Source organism: Anolis sagrei, chromosome 4, assembly GCF_037176765.1.
Source record: "Anolis sagrei isolate rAnoSag1 chromosome 4, rAnoSag1.mat, whole genome shotgun sequence".
Taxonomy (NCBI): domain Eukaryota; kingdom Metazoa; phylum Chordata; class Lepidosauria; order Squamata; family Dactyloidae; genus Anolis; species Anolis sagrei.
In genome coordinates, this window is record NC_090024.1 from 178,199,869 (window position 1) to 178,214,588 (window position 14,720).

General features: G+C 43.2%; 1 protein-coding gene across 2 annotated transcripts in view; it reads right to left on the bottom strand.

The window, feature by feature from the left end:
• Nucleotides 1-12,208, bottom strand: part of LOC132773880 (vitamin D3 hydroxylase-associated protein-like) — a 30,106-nt gene extending 17,898 nt beyond the window's left edge. Inside the window, exons 1-4 of one of the 2 annotated variants that reach the window (XM_067467899.1) lie at nt 12,134-12,208; nt 9,543-9,808; nt 8,549-8,662; nt 1,612-1,755 (exon numbers count right to left, since the gene is read on the bottom strand). In XM_067467899.1, coding sequence (XP_067324000.1) covers nt 1,612-1,755; nt 8,549-8,662; nt 9,543-9,776 — 492 coding nt within the window. In that variant the 5' untranslated portion in view covers nt 9,777-9,808; nt 12,134-12,208. Of the gene's footprint in view, nt 1-1,611; nt 1,756-8,548; nt 8,663-9,542; nt 9,809-11,732; nt 11,806-12,133 lie in introns of those variants that run through there. The other variant, XM_060773441.2, reaches the window with a different exon arrangement.
• Between the last annotated feature and the right edge of the window lie 2,512 nt (nt 12,209-14,720).

Here is a 14,720-nt window from a genome sequence, read left to right on the forward strand (position 1 = left end):
ATTAGGAGAAAGCTAAAATGACATTGTGAATCAGCAATTTCTTACAAGTTATTGAGCAGATGAGTATTAGCATTCTTGTGAGCATGCAGGGCAAATGTGTTTTATTTAACTATGACGTTGTTGTTTATTGTTCGCGTTTTTGGTTTGTGTTTTGGTTTTCTTTATTGTAATTGTCGTTTGGGCTTGGCCTCATGTAAGCCGCTCCGAGTCCCCATTGGGGAGATGGTGGCAGGGTAACAAATAAAGTTTATTATTTATTATTATTATTAAATATTGAGATCTGTCCATAGGTATAGAATACATACTGGGACTACACAGTGTAACAATGCTATAGGAAGGGAGCTTATTTGGTAGACTCCATGATTAGAGACAGGAGGCTGTCTGTGTGGCACTAGGGGCCAGTATGCATCATGTGATGGGGTGAAGACTTGGGCTTTATACGGATAAGTCACACTGTCACATATCTCTTCGTTCATTTTGTCCTGGGACTTGCAACGATGGAACTGCTTTGGATTAGCTTTCCTGTAACTGGCTATGAAACAACCCAATTCCTGGACTGCTCTAAGGGCTCAGGTGTTTCATCCAAGGCAAGTGAGGAGATAGATAATTTGTGACTTTGTTATTGTGGGACTCCATCAACTTCACCATGGGGCAGGGGAAAAACCAACCTAAGGCCTTCAGTGCCAGGCATGATGAATAGGATTGGGTTGTTGTAGGTTTTTCGGGTTATATGGCCATGTTCTAGAGGCATTCTCTCCTGACATTTCACCTGCATCTATGGCAAGATTCCTCAGAGGTTGACCTCACAACCTCTGAGGATGCGTGCCACAGATGCAGGTGAAACGTCAGGAGAGAATGCCTCTAGAACATGGCCATATAACCTGAAAAACCTACAACAACCCAGTGATTCCAGCCATGAAAGCCTTTAACAATACAATGAATAGGATTGTTGGCCAATTATAGTCTAAGAAAAATAAGCTGTTTAAGGACCCCATAAACCCATTGTGGGAGGGATGCTGCACTCCATTGGCAAAATGGCTAGACTGCCCCTCTACTATATACCATGTACACTGTCAATAAAGCTTATCTTGTAACAGTAATGAGTGTCGGTATTTCATATCAAACTATGACTTGGGGAAACTGCACTCACAGCAAGCTCCAGCACAGTGCAACAGCTGTGCCCTTCCTTAAAAGTATGCTGTGAAGTGTGATTAAGATCTGCCAAGTGTGATTAAGATTTCTGCCATAAGAAGCCATGCATACTACTATGCTTAGAGAAATTGGCACAGTTAGACACATTATCCACTGTCCTGTTTTCTTCATATTAGTACACTGTTCATTGTCAGATAGTCCTATGAGATAGATAGATAGATAGACACACACACTAAGTAAATATAATAGATTTTTGTAGTTTTGAGTTATAAAGTGTACCAATCACAATGCATTCTGAAGTTGCCACCACAGTAATCTTGCCTTAGGAAATACAGTTCTATGAACTGACTATACCACATGCACAGCTGCATATTGCATAGCCTTTACCAGACCTGTAGATCAGCATTTCATATCCACCCTTCCAGAGATTCTTAGTGTAGTTCATAGAGATGGAATTACCTTGTATGCAATGTGGTCTTTGATACTGACAGGGATACCATACAGTAAGCCCTTTTGCTTCTGCTTTTTCAGTTCCTGGAGGTGTTGCTCACATTCCGGAATAAAATGGCGCACACAGTTCACCTTCTGGGTCACTGTTAAGGCCTTTTCAGAGATAAAGCAAGAAAAAGAAGAAGAGGAAGAATTAATTATCAAGAAAACAGGCAGGAACAGGAGCCCCCCGACCAACGGGGCTCTGTGCTTAAGAATATTTAAGCACAATGGTAAATCTAGCACTGGCAGGAAGACATAGGACCTTGTCACATGAGACTTGGCCTCCATCCTAAGATGCTTCTAGTACACAGCCCGACGGAGCCCATCACATGATGCAGGGTACTTCCGGTGGGGCTCCATCCCGGAAGTGTTCTAGGACACAGCCCTGAGAACATGAGTCTCATTAAGTAAGCTGGGGACAGCACGAGGGGGAAACCAGATGGCAACACTTTCCCCCAAATGATGGAGAAAGTGGGGATGTGGGGAATGCAAGGCATGGGATCACAGTTTTCCTCAGTGCCTGCTAGATTTTCTCCACTGCCCGACAGATGCTCCCACTGTCCCCCAGCTTGAGGATCTTAGTGTGATGAGGTCCATAGTAAGATAGACTGCTGAACAGGAACCCAGGAGATGCAAGCTGAAGTTCCCACATGAACCTCTCTTTTTCTCAGTCTGACCTATCTAACTGTATTGTTTTGAGGATAGAGTAGGGAGAAGAGGCATATAGTCAGTTCTGTATTTTATGATGCGGCATTGAATTATTGCCAATTGGAAGCCGCCCCGAGTCCCCCCAGGGGTTGAGAAGGGTGGGGTAAAAATGATCAAAATAAAATAGTTCATTTTTATGTTTTAAAAGCCCGTGGAGATAAAATTGTTTTGGCCTCCTGACAGAAGGCGGGCATCATTCTGGCCTCCCTGAGAAGCCACTGAGAAGGCCCTCTCTCATGTCTCCATCAACTGTGTTTGCAGTGGTGGTGAGACAGAAAAAAAACCTTTCCTAATCTCGGTTTTTCAGTCTGCTCTTATTGGCAGATATGGTCTCCCAAATAGCATGGACCTGAACGATATAGGGCTTTATAACCAGCATAACCAACACATCAAATTGGGCTTTGAAGCAAAACAGCAGCCAGTGGAGCTGTTGCAGCAAGATGTGGGGAATATGGCACCAGGGTGTTTGTAATCTTCGCCAGTTAACTGTCTGGGTGCAGCTCCTTTGACCAGGTAAGGTTTTCAAACACTCTTCAAAGGCAGTCCCAAGTAGCACACATACAGTAATCCAAATAGGATGTAATGAAGGCATGGCCAGATCCAATGTCTCAAGCTACTGGAGTCATTGGCGTACAAGCTTTAAATGTGCCAAAGCATTCTTCGCAACCACAGCAACCTGGGCCTCCATAATTAAATCTGAGTCCAGGAATATGTACAAGCTGTAAAGCTGAGATTTCAGGGAGAGTGTAACTCACAGGCTGCATTCCTATTCCCAGATCTGCCTTTCGACTGAGAGCACCTCTGTTTTGTCTCAATTGTAGAAGGAAAACAGCCTCATGTGTGAGTTAGATGATTTAGATAATGTTTTTAAACTAAACTTTAGATAGAAAAGGGATTTCCAAGACCCAGAAACAAGACACAAATTTCATTATTTCTGAAAAAATGCTACTAATTCAGGAGGGAAACATATACACAAATACAACAAAGCAATTAAAACTGCATATTTATTTATTTATTTATTTGGTTTACTTTTACCCCGCCCTTCTCACCCCGAAGGGGACTCAGGGCGGCTTACACATCCAAGGCACAATTCGATGCCCATAGCATACATAATACACAATAATAAGCAATAAAACAAAATAACAAATTAGCAAACAACAACAACAACAATACATTGCATCTAAACCCGTTAAAACCAATAAAACCAGTAAAATTTCATACAAACCGATACAACCACTTCTTCCTTCTTGCCAGTCAGTGTTCGCTATCTCATGGTTCAGAGTTTTCTTCCACATTTATCAGTCCACATATATCAGTCCTGCCGGTCCTAATTGCCTGGTTGTCCTATCTAGTTAGCAGACTGCCCGAAGGCCTGGTCCCACAACCACGTCTTTGTCTTTCTCCTAAAGGACAGGAGTGATGTCGATGCCCTGATATCCACTGGGAGTGAGTTCCACAGGTGGGGGGCCACCACTGAGAAGGCCCTGCTCCTCGTCCCCACCAGCCTTGCTTGAGAAAGCGGTGGAGTCGAGAGCAGGGCCCCCTCAGATGATCTTAAATTCCGTGGTGGGACGTAGAGGGAGATACGTTCGGACAGATACGCTGGACCGGAACCGTACAGGGTTTTATAGGTCAAGACCAGCACCTTGAATTGGGCTCGGAACTGAACCGGCAGCCAGTGGAGCTGACACAGCAGAGGGGTGGTGTGCTCTCTGTATGTCGCCCCAGTGAGCAGCCTAGCTGCCGCTCGCTGGACCAGTTGAAGTTTCCGAACCGTCTTCAAGGGCAACCCCACGTAGAGCGCGTTGCAGTAGTCTATTCGGGATGTAACAAGAGCGTGGACCACTGTGGCCAGATCAGACTTCCCAAGGAACGGGCGCAACTGGTGCACAAGTTTTAATTGTGCAAAAGCTCTCCCGGCCACCGCTGAGACCTGGGGTTCCAGGCTCAGCGATGAGTCCAGGATCACTCCCAAGCTGCGAACCTGCGTCTTCAGGGGGAGTGTAACCCCGTCTAACACAGGCTGTAACCCTATTCCCTGTTCGGCCTTACGACTGACCAATAGGATCTCTGTCTTGTCTGGATTCAATTTCAATTTGTTAGCCCTCATCCAGTCCGATACAGCAGCCAAACACCGATTCAAGGTCTGGACAGCCTCCTTGGTGACAGGTGAGAAGGAGTGACAGATCTGGACATCATCTGCATAGAGATAACATCGCAGTCCGAAACTCCGAATGATCTCCCCCAGCGGCTTCATGTAGCTGTTAAACAACATTGGGGACAGAATTGAACCCTGTGGGACTCCACATGACAACGGCTGTGGGGCCGAACAGGTGTCACCCAGTAACACCTTCTGGGACCGTCCCTCAAGAAAGGACCGGAGCCACTGCAAAGCAGTACCCCCAAGTCCCATATCTCTGAGGCGTCCCAGAAGGATACCGTGGTCAACGGTATCGAAGGCCGCTGAGAGGTCCAGCAGAACTAACAGGGACACACTCCCCCTGTCCAGCTCCCTGCGCAGATCATCTACCAAGGCGACCAAGGCTGTTTCCGTTCCATGTCCCGGTCTAAAGCCAGACTGTGCCGGATCTAGATAATCAGTGTCTACCAGAAATCCCTGGAGCTGTGTCGCCACCACACGTTCCATGACTTTGCCCAAGTAGGGGAGATTGGAAACTGGCCGATAGTTGTCTAATTGAGTGGGGTCCAGTGATGGTTTTTTCAACAGCGGTTTGATAATAGCTTGTTTCAAGCTCGCTGGAATTTTGCCCTCCTGCAAGGAGGCATTAACCACCACCTTCACCCACTCTGCCAAACCCCCTCTGGCTTCCTTTATCAGCCAGGATGGGCAGGGGTCTAGGATGCATGTGGTGGGTCGCACCTCTCCAAGGATCCTGTCCACATCCTCAAGCTGAACCAATTGAAATGAATCCAACGAAACCGGACAAGCAGATGCTCTCGTTACATGCATAGGGTTTTGTTGCTCCAGCAAAGGATCACCGCCTTGTCGTGGCGCTGGAGCTTGAGCACCTCAATGATGTCATGAGCGAAACCATGAAGGGCCACCCAAGACGGGACGGTCGTGGCAGAGAGGTCAGACCAAGCGTGATTCCTGGGGAAGGCAATGGCAAACCACCCCAGTATCCTTGCCAAGAAAACTGAATGGACCAGTACAACCAGAGATATGTCGGTATGCCATTGGAAGATGGGACTCCCAGGTCGGAAGATGGCCAAAATGCTACTGGGGAGGAGCAGAGGATAAGTTCAACTAGCCCCAGATGTGATGACGCAGCTAGCTCAAAGCCGAAAGGAAGGCTAGCGGCCGACGGTACTGGAGGTGAACGACGAATCCGATGCTCTAAAGATCAACACACCATAGGAACCTGGAATGTAAGATCTATGAGCCAGGGCAAACTGGATGTTGTTATTGGTGAGATGTCAAGACTAAAGATAGACATTCTGGGGGTCAGCGAACTGAGATGGACTGGAATGGGCCACTTCACATCAGATGACTACCAGATCTACTACTGTGGACAAGAGGAACATCGAAGAAATGGAGTAGTCTTCATAATTAATAAGAAATTCGCTAAAGCAGTGCTTGGATACAACCCAAAAAATGACAGAATGATCTCAATTCGAGTGCAAGGAAAGCCTTTCAACATTACAGTGATCCAAATATACGCCCCAACCACAGCTGCTGAAGAAGCAGAAGTAGATCAGTTCTATGAGGAGCTGCAGGACCTACTGGATAATACACCAAAAAGAGACATTATTTTCATTACAGGAGACTGGAATGCCAAGGTGGGAAGTCAAATGACAACTGGGATCACAGGCAAGCATGGTCTGGGAGAACAAAATGAAGCGGGACGCAGGCTGATAGAATTTTGCCAGGAAAACTCGCTGTGTATAACAAACACTCTCTTCCAACAACCTAAAAGATGGCTTTATACATGGACCTCACCAGATGGTCAACACCAAAATCAGATTGACTACATCCTTTGCAGCCAAAAGTGGCGGACATCCATCCAGTCGGTGAAAACAAGACCTGGGGCTGACTGCAGCTCAGATCACGAACTTCTTATTGCTCAATTTAGAATAAAACTAAAGAGATCAGGGAAAATACACAGACCAGTTAGATATGATCTCACTAACATTCCTAGCGTATATACAGTGGAAGTGAAGAACAGATTTGAAGGACTAGATTTAGTAAACAGAATCCCAGAAGAACTATGGACAGAAGTCCACGACATTGTTCAGGAGGCGGCAACAAAGTACGTCCCAAAGAAAAAGAAAACCATGAAGGCAAAATGGCTGTCTGCTGAGACAGTGGAAGTAGCCCAAGAAAGGAAGAAAGCAAAAGGAAACAGTGATAAGGGGAGATATGCCCAGTTAAATGCGCAATTTCAGAGGTTAGCCAGAAGAGATAAGGAACTATTTTTAAATAAGCAATGCATGGAAGTGGAAGAAGACAACAGAATGGGAAGGACAAGAGACCTCTTCCAGAAAATTAGAAACATTGGAGGTAAATTTCAGGCAAAAATTGATATGATAAGAAACAAAGATGGCAGGGACCTAACAGAAGCTGAAGAGATCAAGAGAAGGTGGCGAGACTATACAGAAGATCTGTATAAGAAGGATAATAATATCGAGGATAGTTTTGACGGTGTGGTGAATGAATTAGAACCAGACATCCTGAGGAGTGAGGTTGAATGGGCCTTAAGAAGCATTGCTAACAACAAGGCAGCAGGAGACGACGGGATTCCAGCTGAACTGTTTAAAATCTTAAAAGATGATGCTGTCAAGGTGATGCATGCCATTTGCCAGCAAATATGGAAAACACAAGAATGGCCATCAGACTGGAAAAAATCAACTTATATCCCCATACCGAAAAAGGGAAATGCGAAAGACTGCTCAAACTTCCGTACAGTGGCCCTTATTTCTCATGCCAATAAGGTAATGCTCAAGATCCTGCAAGGAAGACTCCAGCAATACATGGAGTGAGAGTTGCCAGATGTTCAAGCTGGGTTTAGAAAAGGCAGAGGAACGAGAGACCAGATTGCCAATATCCGCTGGATAATGGAGAAAGGCAGGGAGTTTCAGAAAAACATCTACTTCTGCTTCATTGACTATTCTAAAGCCTTTGACTGTGTGGATCATAATAAATTGTGGCAAGTTCTTGGTGGGATGGGCATACCAAGCCACCTTGTCTCTCTCCTGAGGAATCTGTACAAGGACCAAGTATGCCTTTTAATGTGTATGCAGAACACATCATGCGATGTGCGGGGCTTGATGAATGCAAAGCTGGGGTGAAAATTGCTGGAAGAAACATTAACAACCTCAGATATGCAGATGACACCACTCTGATGGCCGAAAGCGAGGAGAAGCTGAGGAGCCTTCTAATCAAGGTAAAAGAAGAAAGCGCAAAAGCCGGGTTGCACCTAAACATCAAAAAAACCAAGATTGTGGCAACAAGAATGATTGACAACTGGAAAATAGAGGGAGAAATTGTGGAGGCCGTGACAGACTTTGTATTTCTAGGTGCAAAGATTACTGCAGATGCAGACTATGGCCAGGAAATCAGAAGACGCTTACTTCTTGGGAGGAGAGCAATGTCCAATCTCGATAAAATAGTAAAGAGTAGAGACATCACACTGGCAACAAAGATCCGCATAGTCAAAGCCATGGTATTCCCTTTAGTAACCTACGGATGTGAGAGCTGGACCTTAGGGAAGGCTGAGCGAAGGAAGATAGATGCTTTTGAGCTGTGGTGTTGGAGGAAAGTCCTGAGAGTGCCTTGGACTGCGAGAAGATCCAACCAGTCCATCCTCCAGGAAATAAAGCCCGACTGCTCACTGGAGGGAAGGATACTAGAGACAAAGTTGAAGTACTTTGGCCACATCATGAGGAGACAGCAAAGCCTAGGGAAGACAATTATGCTGGGGAAAGTAGAAGGAAAAAGGAAGACGGGACGACCAAGGGCAAGATGGATGGATGGCATCCTTGAAGTGACTGGACTGACCTTGAAGGAGCTGGGGGTGGTGATCGCTGACAGGGAGCTCTGGCGTGGGCTGGTCCATGAGGTCACGAAGAGTCGGAGACGACTGAAAGAATGAGCAACAAGGGTTTTGTTGTTATTATTCAGTATTTAGCCTATCTTGGATTTTATTTTCTAGAGAAACTATTTCATTCTTCTTACCTTCTCCATATAGGTATAAAGGACACTTTCAGGAGACAAAGACCCTTCCTTCAGCTTCTCAGCCAGCTCTGCCAGAGGCAGAGAAAGGATAGAAGTGGTTTGTATTCCAGGATTCTGGAAGAAGAGCATAAACCATAGCATTTCTCACAAATTCCATGAAGCTGTGGTCCCAAGATCTTTTGCCATTCCCAGAACACCAAGTTGAACCTCAATAACATTCACAGATCACAGACAACAGACTCCCTTAGCCATCAAGACTCAATAGGCATTGTGGTTCCCCAAATCATTTTTTCCAACCTTTGGTTGCATTTGTTTGAAATGTACCTATTAATTATAAATATCCTATCAAAACAAGGAAAGAGAAATCCAATTCAACACAGAAAGCAAATATGGCAGAATACATAGTGCTTCGGTACCGAATGATTAAGTGCTGTGCACTTGAAGTGCCATGCTGAATTTGTCAGTTTTGCCTTTTTCAATACTTCCATTGTAATTTTAAAAAATAAAGTCCTTCCCACTGGATTTATAAGAAATTGTTAGATTTGAAAGAAGTTCCTGTCAAAAGTATAACAAAACAAACCTACATCACCCGCACTCTGAATCCCATTACAGGTATATAGTAAAATCTAATTCTCTCTCTGTAAATTTATTGTTGTTTTGTGCCTTCAAGTTATTCCTGACTTATGATGACCCTGAGTTGAACCTATCATGGGGTTTTCAAAGACTAGTCCAAAGTCTATTGACTTGTCCAAGGTCACCCTGTTCTATAGGCAAACACTCAAAACACTAAACCATGGCGGCTTCCGGCTGTAAATTATTTAAAATGTTCAGACCTGCAAGAAAATATTACATTAGCATTCTGAGTATAATATATCTTGTTCACTGAAATTCTGTTGAACTATCAAATACTTCTACCAATCAAATAATTATTTTAGGTTCTGTAGTCTTCAGTGAGAAAATTTGATGTGTTTACTTTCATTTAGTACTTGCATACCTGCTGTTTGAACTCACTGACAGCCTTTTCCATTTCTTCCAAACCATTGTTTCTCTTCCTTCTTGCCTCTAGAATTTGTTTTCTGATCCTTTTCTGTCTTATCCATCTCAATGCAAAGAAACCTGCAGACGAGCCACAGGCTAGGACAAGGACCATCCGAAGATCCATTTTCATTTGCTGCCATGGTTGAGCCAACCATTCCTGGATTGTGGTGGATGCACTTTGCAACATCATTGAAACAGATCACTGGGCGGGGCTTGTGAATCCTGAAAATTCATACAAAAAATGTGATAACCAACTAATTCCATCAGGCATGTTCCATCATCACAGTACATTGTAGGAAACACTTATTAACAGTTCCTCTGCGAAAATTCCAGTTTGAGCCTTTGGTGAGTCCACTACATCAAGGCATCAAAAAAAGCACATTAACGATTGACAGAGGAATATAAATGTAGATAATGACTCACAGATGAATACAAAGATAGGTAATGTATTTCAGCCCGGATGAATGAAAGAACTGATCTATTATGTTCAAGGTGCAACTCAATAGTGGCAGTATGTTGAGAATGACAATCAATGGGAAAAGTCAAATTCTACATGGACTAAGATATATTCCATGGAATAGCCATTAAAGCAAAGTGAGATGGGCCAAGTGGCAAATACAAAGCCAGCACAAGAATGTACGTCCAGCCAGCTAGATCTGAACCAACAACTTTTTGCTAATTTCGTTCTTGAATGCAGCAGAGTAATTTTAGCTTTTTGATAGTTCCAAAGTTTGAATAGTTCTAAATATTTTTTTTTTCATTTCTTTCCAGCACTATACTGTTCTCTACACCAGGCATGTAGCCGGGGTGGGGGGTGGGGTGGGGCTTGAGGGGCTTCAACCCCCCCCCCCCCCGAAATTCTCATGGTGGTTCGCGAAAAGGCCTTACTGGTGCATTATTTAAACTGTTATGTTTATTCATATCATGATCTGATCACCATACTCAGTATACCCCATATGCATGGGAGTATTAGGGTAACAATACAAAAGGTTTGCTAGGGTAGGCCCTCTTTCACACACACACCCAGCCCACCCGAAACAAACTCAGCCCCCCTCCCCCGAATCGAAATCCTGGCTACGGGCCTGCTCCACACGGTGTCGTTCTTCTGCTATTAAACCACAGCAACATGGAGAGACAAGAAAAGGGAACTGGTTGATTTACTTCTATGTCACTATGCACAACTATTAGAAATACAGGAAATTGTATTATTTGAAAATTCTTTAGTTAATCTAGCCTAGTACTATCAACACAGATTTGTAAGCGTTTTAAAATAATGTTGTACCTGAAACAAAGTTTGAGTACATTGGGTCATCAGAAAGAAGTTTTTACTGCTTCAGGCCCCTACAAGGACACTTTTGGATTTTGAAGCATTTTGGAATTTTGTATTCGGGATCTTTAGCCTGTATGTTCAAAATAATCCTATCTCTCCTGATGATTTTTTTCTCAGGCCCAGTTAAGCTGATGGACATCCCTACATGATTAGGCAATAAATTCCAGAAAATAATTTTCTTTTACACATAAAAGAGTCTTCATTGAAAGACTCTCAGAAATCTGAGGAGAGGAAAGAGTCCACATATCATTTTTTTTTAACCCTTGTTAATTTTTCACTGTCTAAAAGAAGTTATGCACAAGGGGTGTCCAAAATTCCTAATACAAGGGCCAGTTCATAGCCTGTTGTGTGTGTGTGTGTGTGGGGGGGGGGGAGACTCAGGGGCGGTGAGCAAACTACCGTTTGGAAAAAGCATGAATGCATTCTCACGCACACTGCATATGTCTTATAGATGCATAATAGTCCACTAAAATTGTTCCATAAAGGCAAGCATACATATACTTACATAGATAACCGTTCCAATCAGCATATACAAAAATATAATAACATGCATGCACATGAAATAACATGTGCAGTATATTATTGTACATAAGAGCAACGTACACAATAGTATGTAACACAATATTGCTGGACAAACACCACAATTTTTATCTCATCTGTTGCTTTATAGATGAATAGATAGATGTTACATTGAAGAAAAGCCCTTTCCTAGCTTTTACTCAACTCCACAGCAGTTTAATTCAAATTCTATAAGCATGCCTACCTCTTTATTGTTTGTTTGTTTGTTTTCTTACCCCACCAAAAACACACACTTACCTTCCCCTCTCATCTCTGTCTACAACTAGTCCAAGCCATTTACATTGTGTGGAACCACATCTACTGCTTGGGCTATGTAAGCACAAGGAGGAGGTGAGGCTTTGAAATATATTTTGCTTTTCTTCCTGACAGTCCTACCCTTCCTGCTTTTTAAAGCCAATCAGAAGATAGTGAGACTCAAATCAGTAGATAGGTGGAAAAACAGATTGCAGAGATTTCTTCTGGCACATTTAGAGTGGTTCAGGGCAAATACTCCACAATGTAAAAATACTTCAGTCCACAGAATTCCTAAGAGCACTATGAGGCAGATATTCAACAAGAGATTTTCTCAGCTTGTAACAACAAGTTACTTTTGCCCAACATGAGGGGGGGGGGGACACAAAAACTGTGTAACATCCTACCTTGTTCAAAACAAGATGTAATCTTCATAACAAAGTGCAGAAGGCTTCAAAAGAGAATTTTTACTTTGTTTCTTTATAAAGCTTGTAATCTGCTTTTCAGTTGAAAACCTTTTAACAGCTGTCTGATGTCAGGATTGTATATATATACTCCACTGAGCTATGAATAGGAAGGCATCCCGTGCAGCAAAAGCAAGGGGAAAAGATATAACAGGAAAGTGTTGCAGGGTAGGTTTAGCTATAAGGGGAAGAGTTTGTTTAGGTCAGCGGTTCCCAACCTTTTTTTTTTTTTACCAGAGACGACTTGATCAGGGACTACTTTGGCCAGGGACCACTCTCCAACATTAGTACCAAGAGGGTTACGAATCAGTTTTTAGTCAACTTTAGTTTCAGTTTGGTTATTTGGGGTGCCAATTCAGAAAATTACATTGGATAGACCACATCAGCTCTAGTTTCTGATATAGAACATATGCCATCCAGTAGTTGCCATCTGCTCACCAACAGAAAACCTTATTTAATAATTTAGAGCTGATGTGGTCTATCCAAGGGGTCGGGGTTGGTCAGCGACAGGGAAAGAGTGGCAGGCAGTGCAAAAGGAGTGGAAATAAAATAAATAAAATAAAATAAATAAAGAGGAATGAAGCTTGCTGACCAGATTTTCATCTTCATGGTCCACTGGTGGTCCGTGGTCCAAAGGTTAAGAACCACCAGTTTAGGTGCTGTTGGCTGCTAAAGAACAGTTCTAAGTGGGGGGGGGGGGGGGAGTGAGGTTTTCAGATAGGAAAAGGCCAAAATTAACTCTGATGAAATTTTATTATTCCTTGCAAATTGTTAGGTCATAACTGAGTAGCATAATCATCCTGGAAGCTGGTTTTTATTACTATTTATATCATGTACTTTTATTTTATATGAGGTGTTAAAATTTCTGTGTGTTTGATTTTGTGTGTATTTTGAGTTTGTATTGTCCTAGATTCGAACAACATCGAACTGAGTGGGGTACAGAACAAAGTAAGTAAATAAATTTTTAAAAAATGGCATTTGATCCACTGAACCTATTGAGGGTGCATATTGTCAATACTGACATCAAATTTTGGTGGTGCATCAATGATGTTTTAAAAAGCCACAGTGTTTTTGAAAACTGAGTCCATAAAGAATGTGAGGGCAAAATTGTACTTTTAAGAGGTTTCCAGGGACACAATTTTGCTCTAAAAGGAGTACATGTTCTCTGCATTCATTCATTTAAAAGAAAAGAAAAATGATTTTTTTTCTATTGTCACATACCCTGTCAAAATTCAGCAGTATGGTGAAAAATTAGGCAGTAGCAAGAGGTAAGCAGGAAGAGAAGTTTCACAGAACCATTTCTCTCCCCCCCCCCCCCCCCAAAGCAAACAAATCCCCAGTGGGCTCATGTAAACTGTAGAGCAGTGGTTCCCAACCTTTTGACCGGGACCCACTTTGACCAGGGACCACTTTGATCAGGAACTACTCTCTAACATTAGTACCAAAAGGGGTGGGGCTGGTCAGCTCTGTGGAAAGGAGTGGAAATCAAATAAATCAAATAAAATAAAGAGGAACTAGGTTCATGGACCAGATTTTCATTCTCACAGTCCACTTCTGGGCCACGGCCCACAGGTTGAGAACTGATGCTATAGAGGAAGTCAGTATCTCTTAGGATAGGAATTATTATTCCTATGATCAGTCAAACCATACACATTAAGATCGTATTAAATAAATGCTTGTTTGTTGATTAATGTATTTTATTGGAACTGTGAATGAAGCAGCAGGGGTATGTCTGGAGAGTATTGTGTTAGTAGATGCTCATAGAACCCATGTAGTGCTTTGAGTGTTGGACCATGATTTTGGGAGATCAGGTTATGAATTCATCCTCAGCCATGAAAACCCAATGGGTAACCTTGGAAAGTCACTCTCCTTTAGCCTTAGAGGAAGGCAATGGAAAACCTTTTCTGAAGAAATCCCAGTCATTATGTAGCTATGAAATACATTGATTTGTGCCTGGCTGATGGTACAAAGCATTGCAGGAAAAGTCTTTGTGGTAATTGGAAAGGGAGATATTTTTCTTCTACCTTTTGAAACTTCCACTTCTAGAAATCTTTCCAAGATAACCTAGGATAAAGTTGTCATTGTTCAGGGCAACCTGAAGGCCATAAAGTTGACAAGAGAAAAATGTGACCAATTTCCTGGTAACAGACTGGTGACTGAGAGCTGCAGTCAGGCATGTAGCCGGGATGGGGGGGGGGGGGGGCTTGAGGGGCTTCAGCCCCCCTCCCCCCCGAAATTCTCATGGTGGTTTGCGAAAAGGCCTTACTGGTGCATTATTGAAACTGTTATGTTTATTCATATCATGATCTAATCACCATACTCAATATATCCCATATGCATGGGGGTATTGGGGTAATGATACAAAAGGTTTGCTAGGCTAGACCCTCTTTCACTCAGACTCAGCCCCCCCCCCGAAACTCAGCCCCCCCCCGAAACCCCCCTGAAAAAAATTCAGCCCCCCCCCCCCCCCCCAAACGAAATCCTGGCTATGGGCCTGGCTGCAGTGTATTAAAACAGACACGGTAGTAAA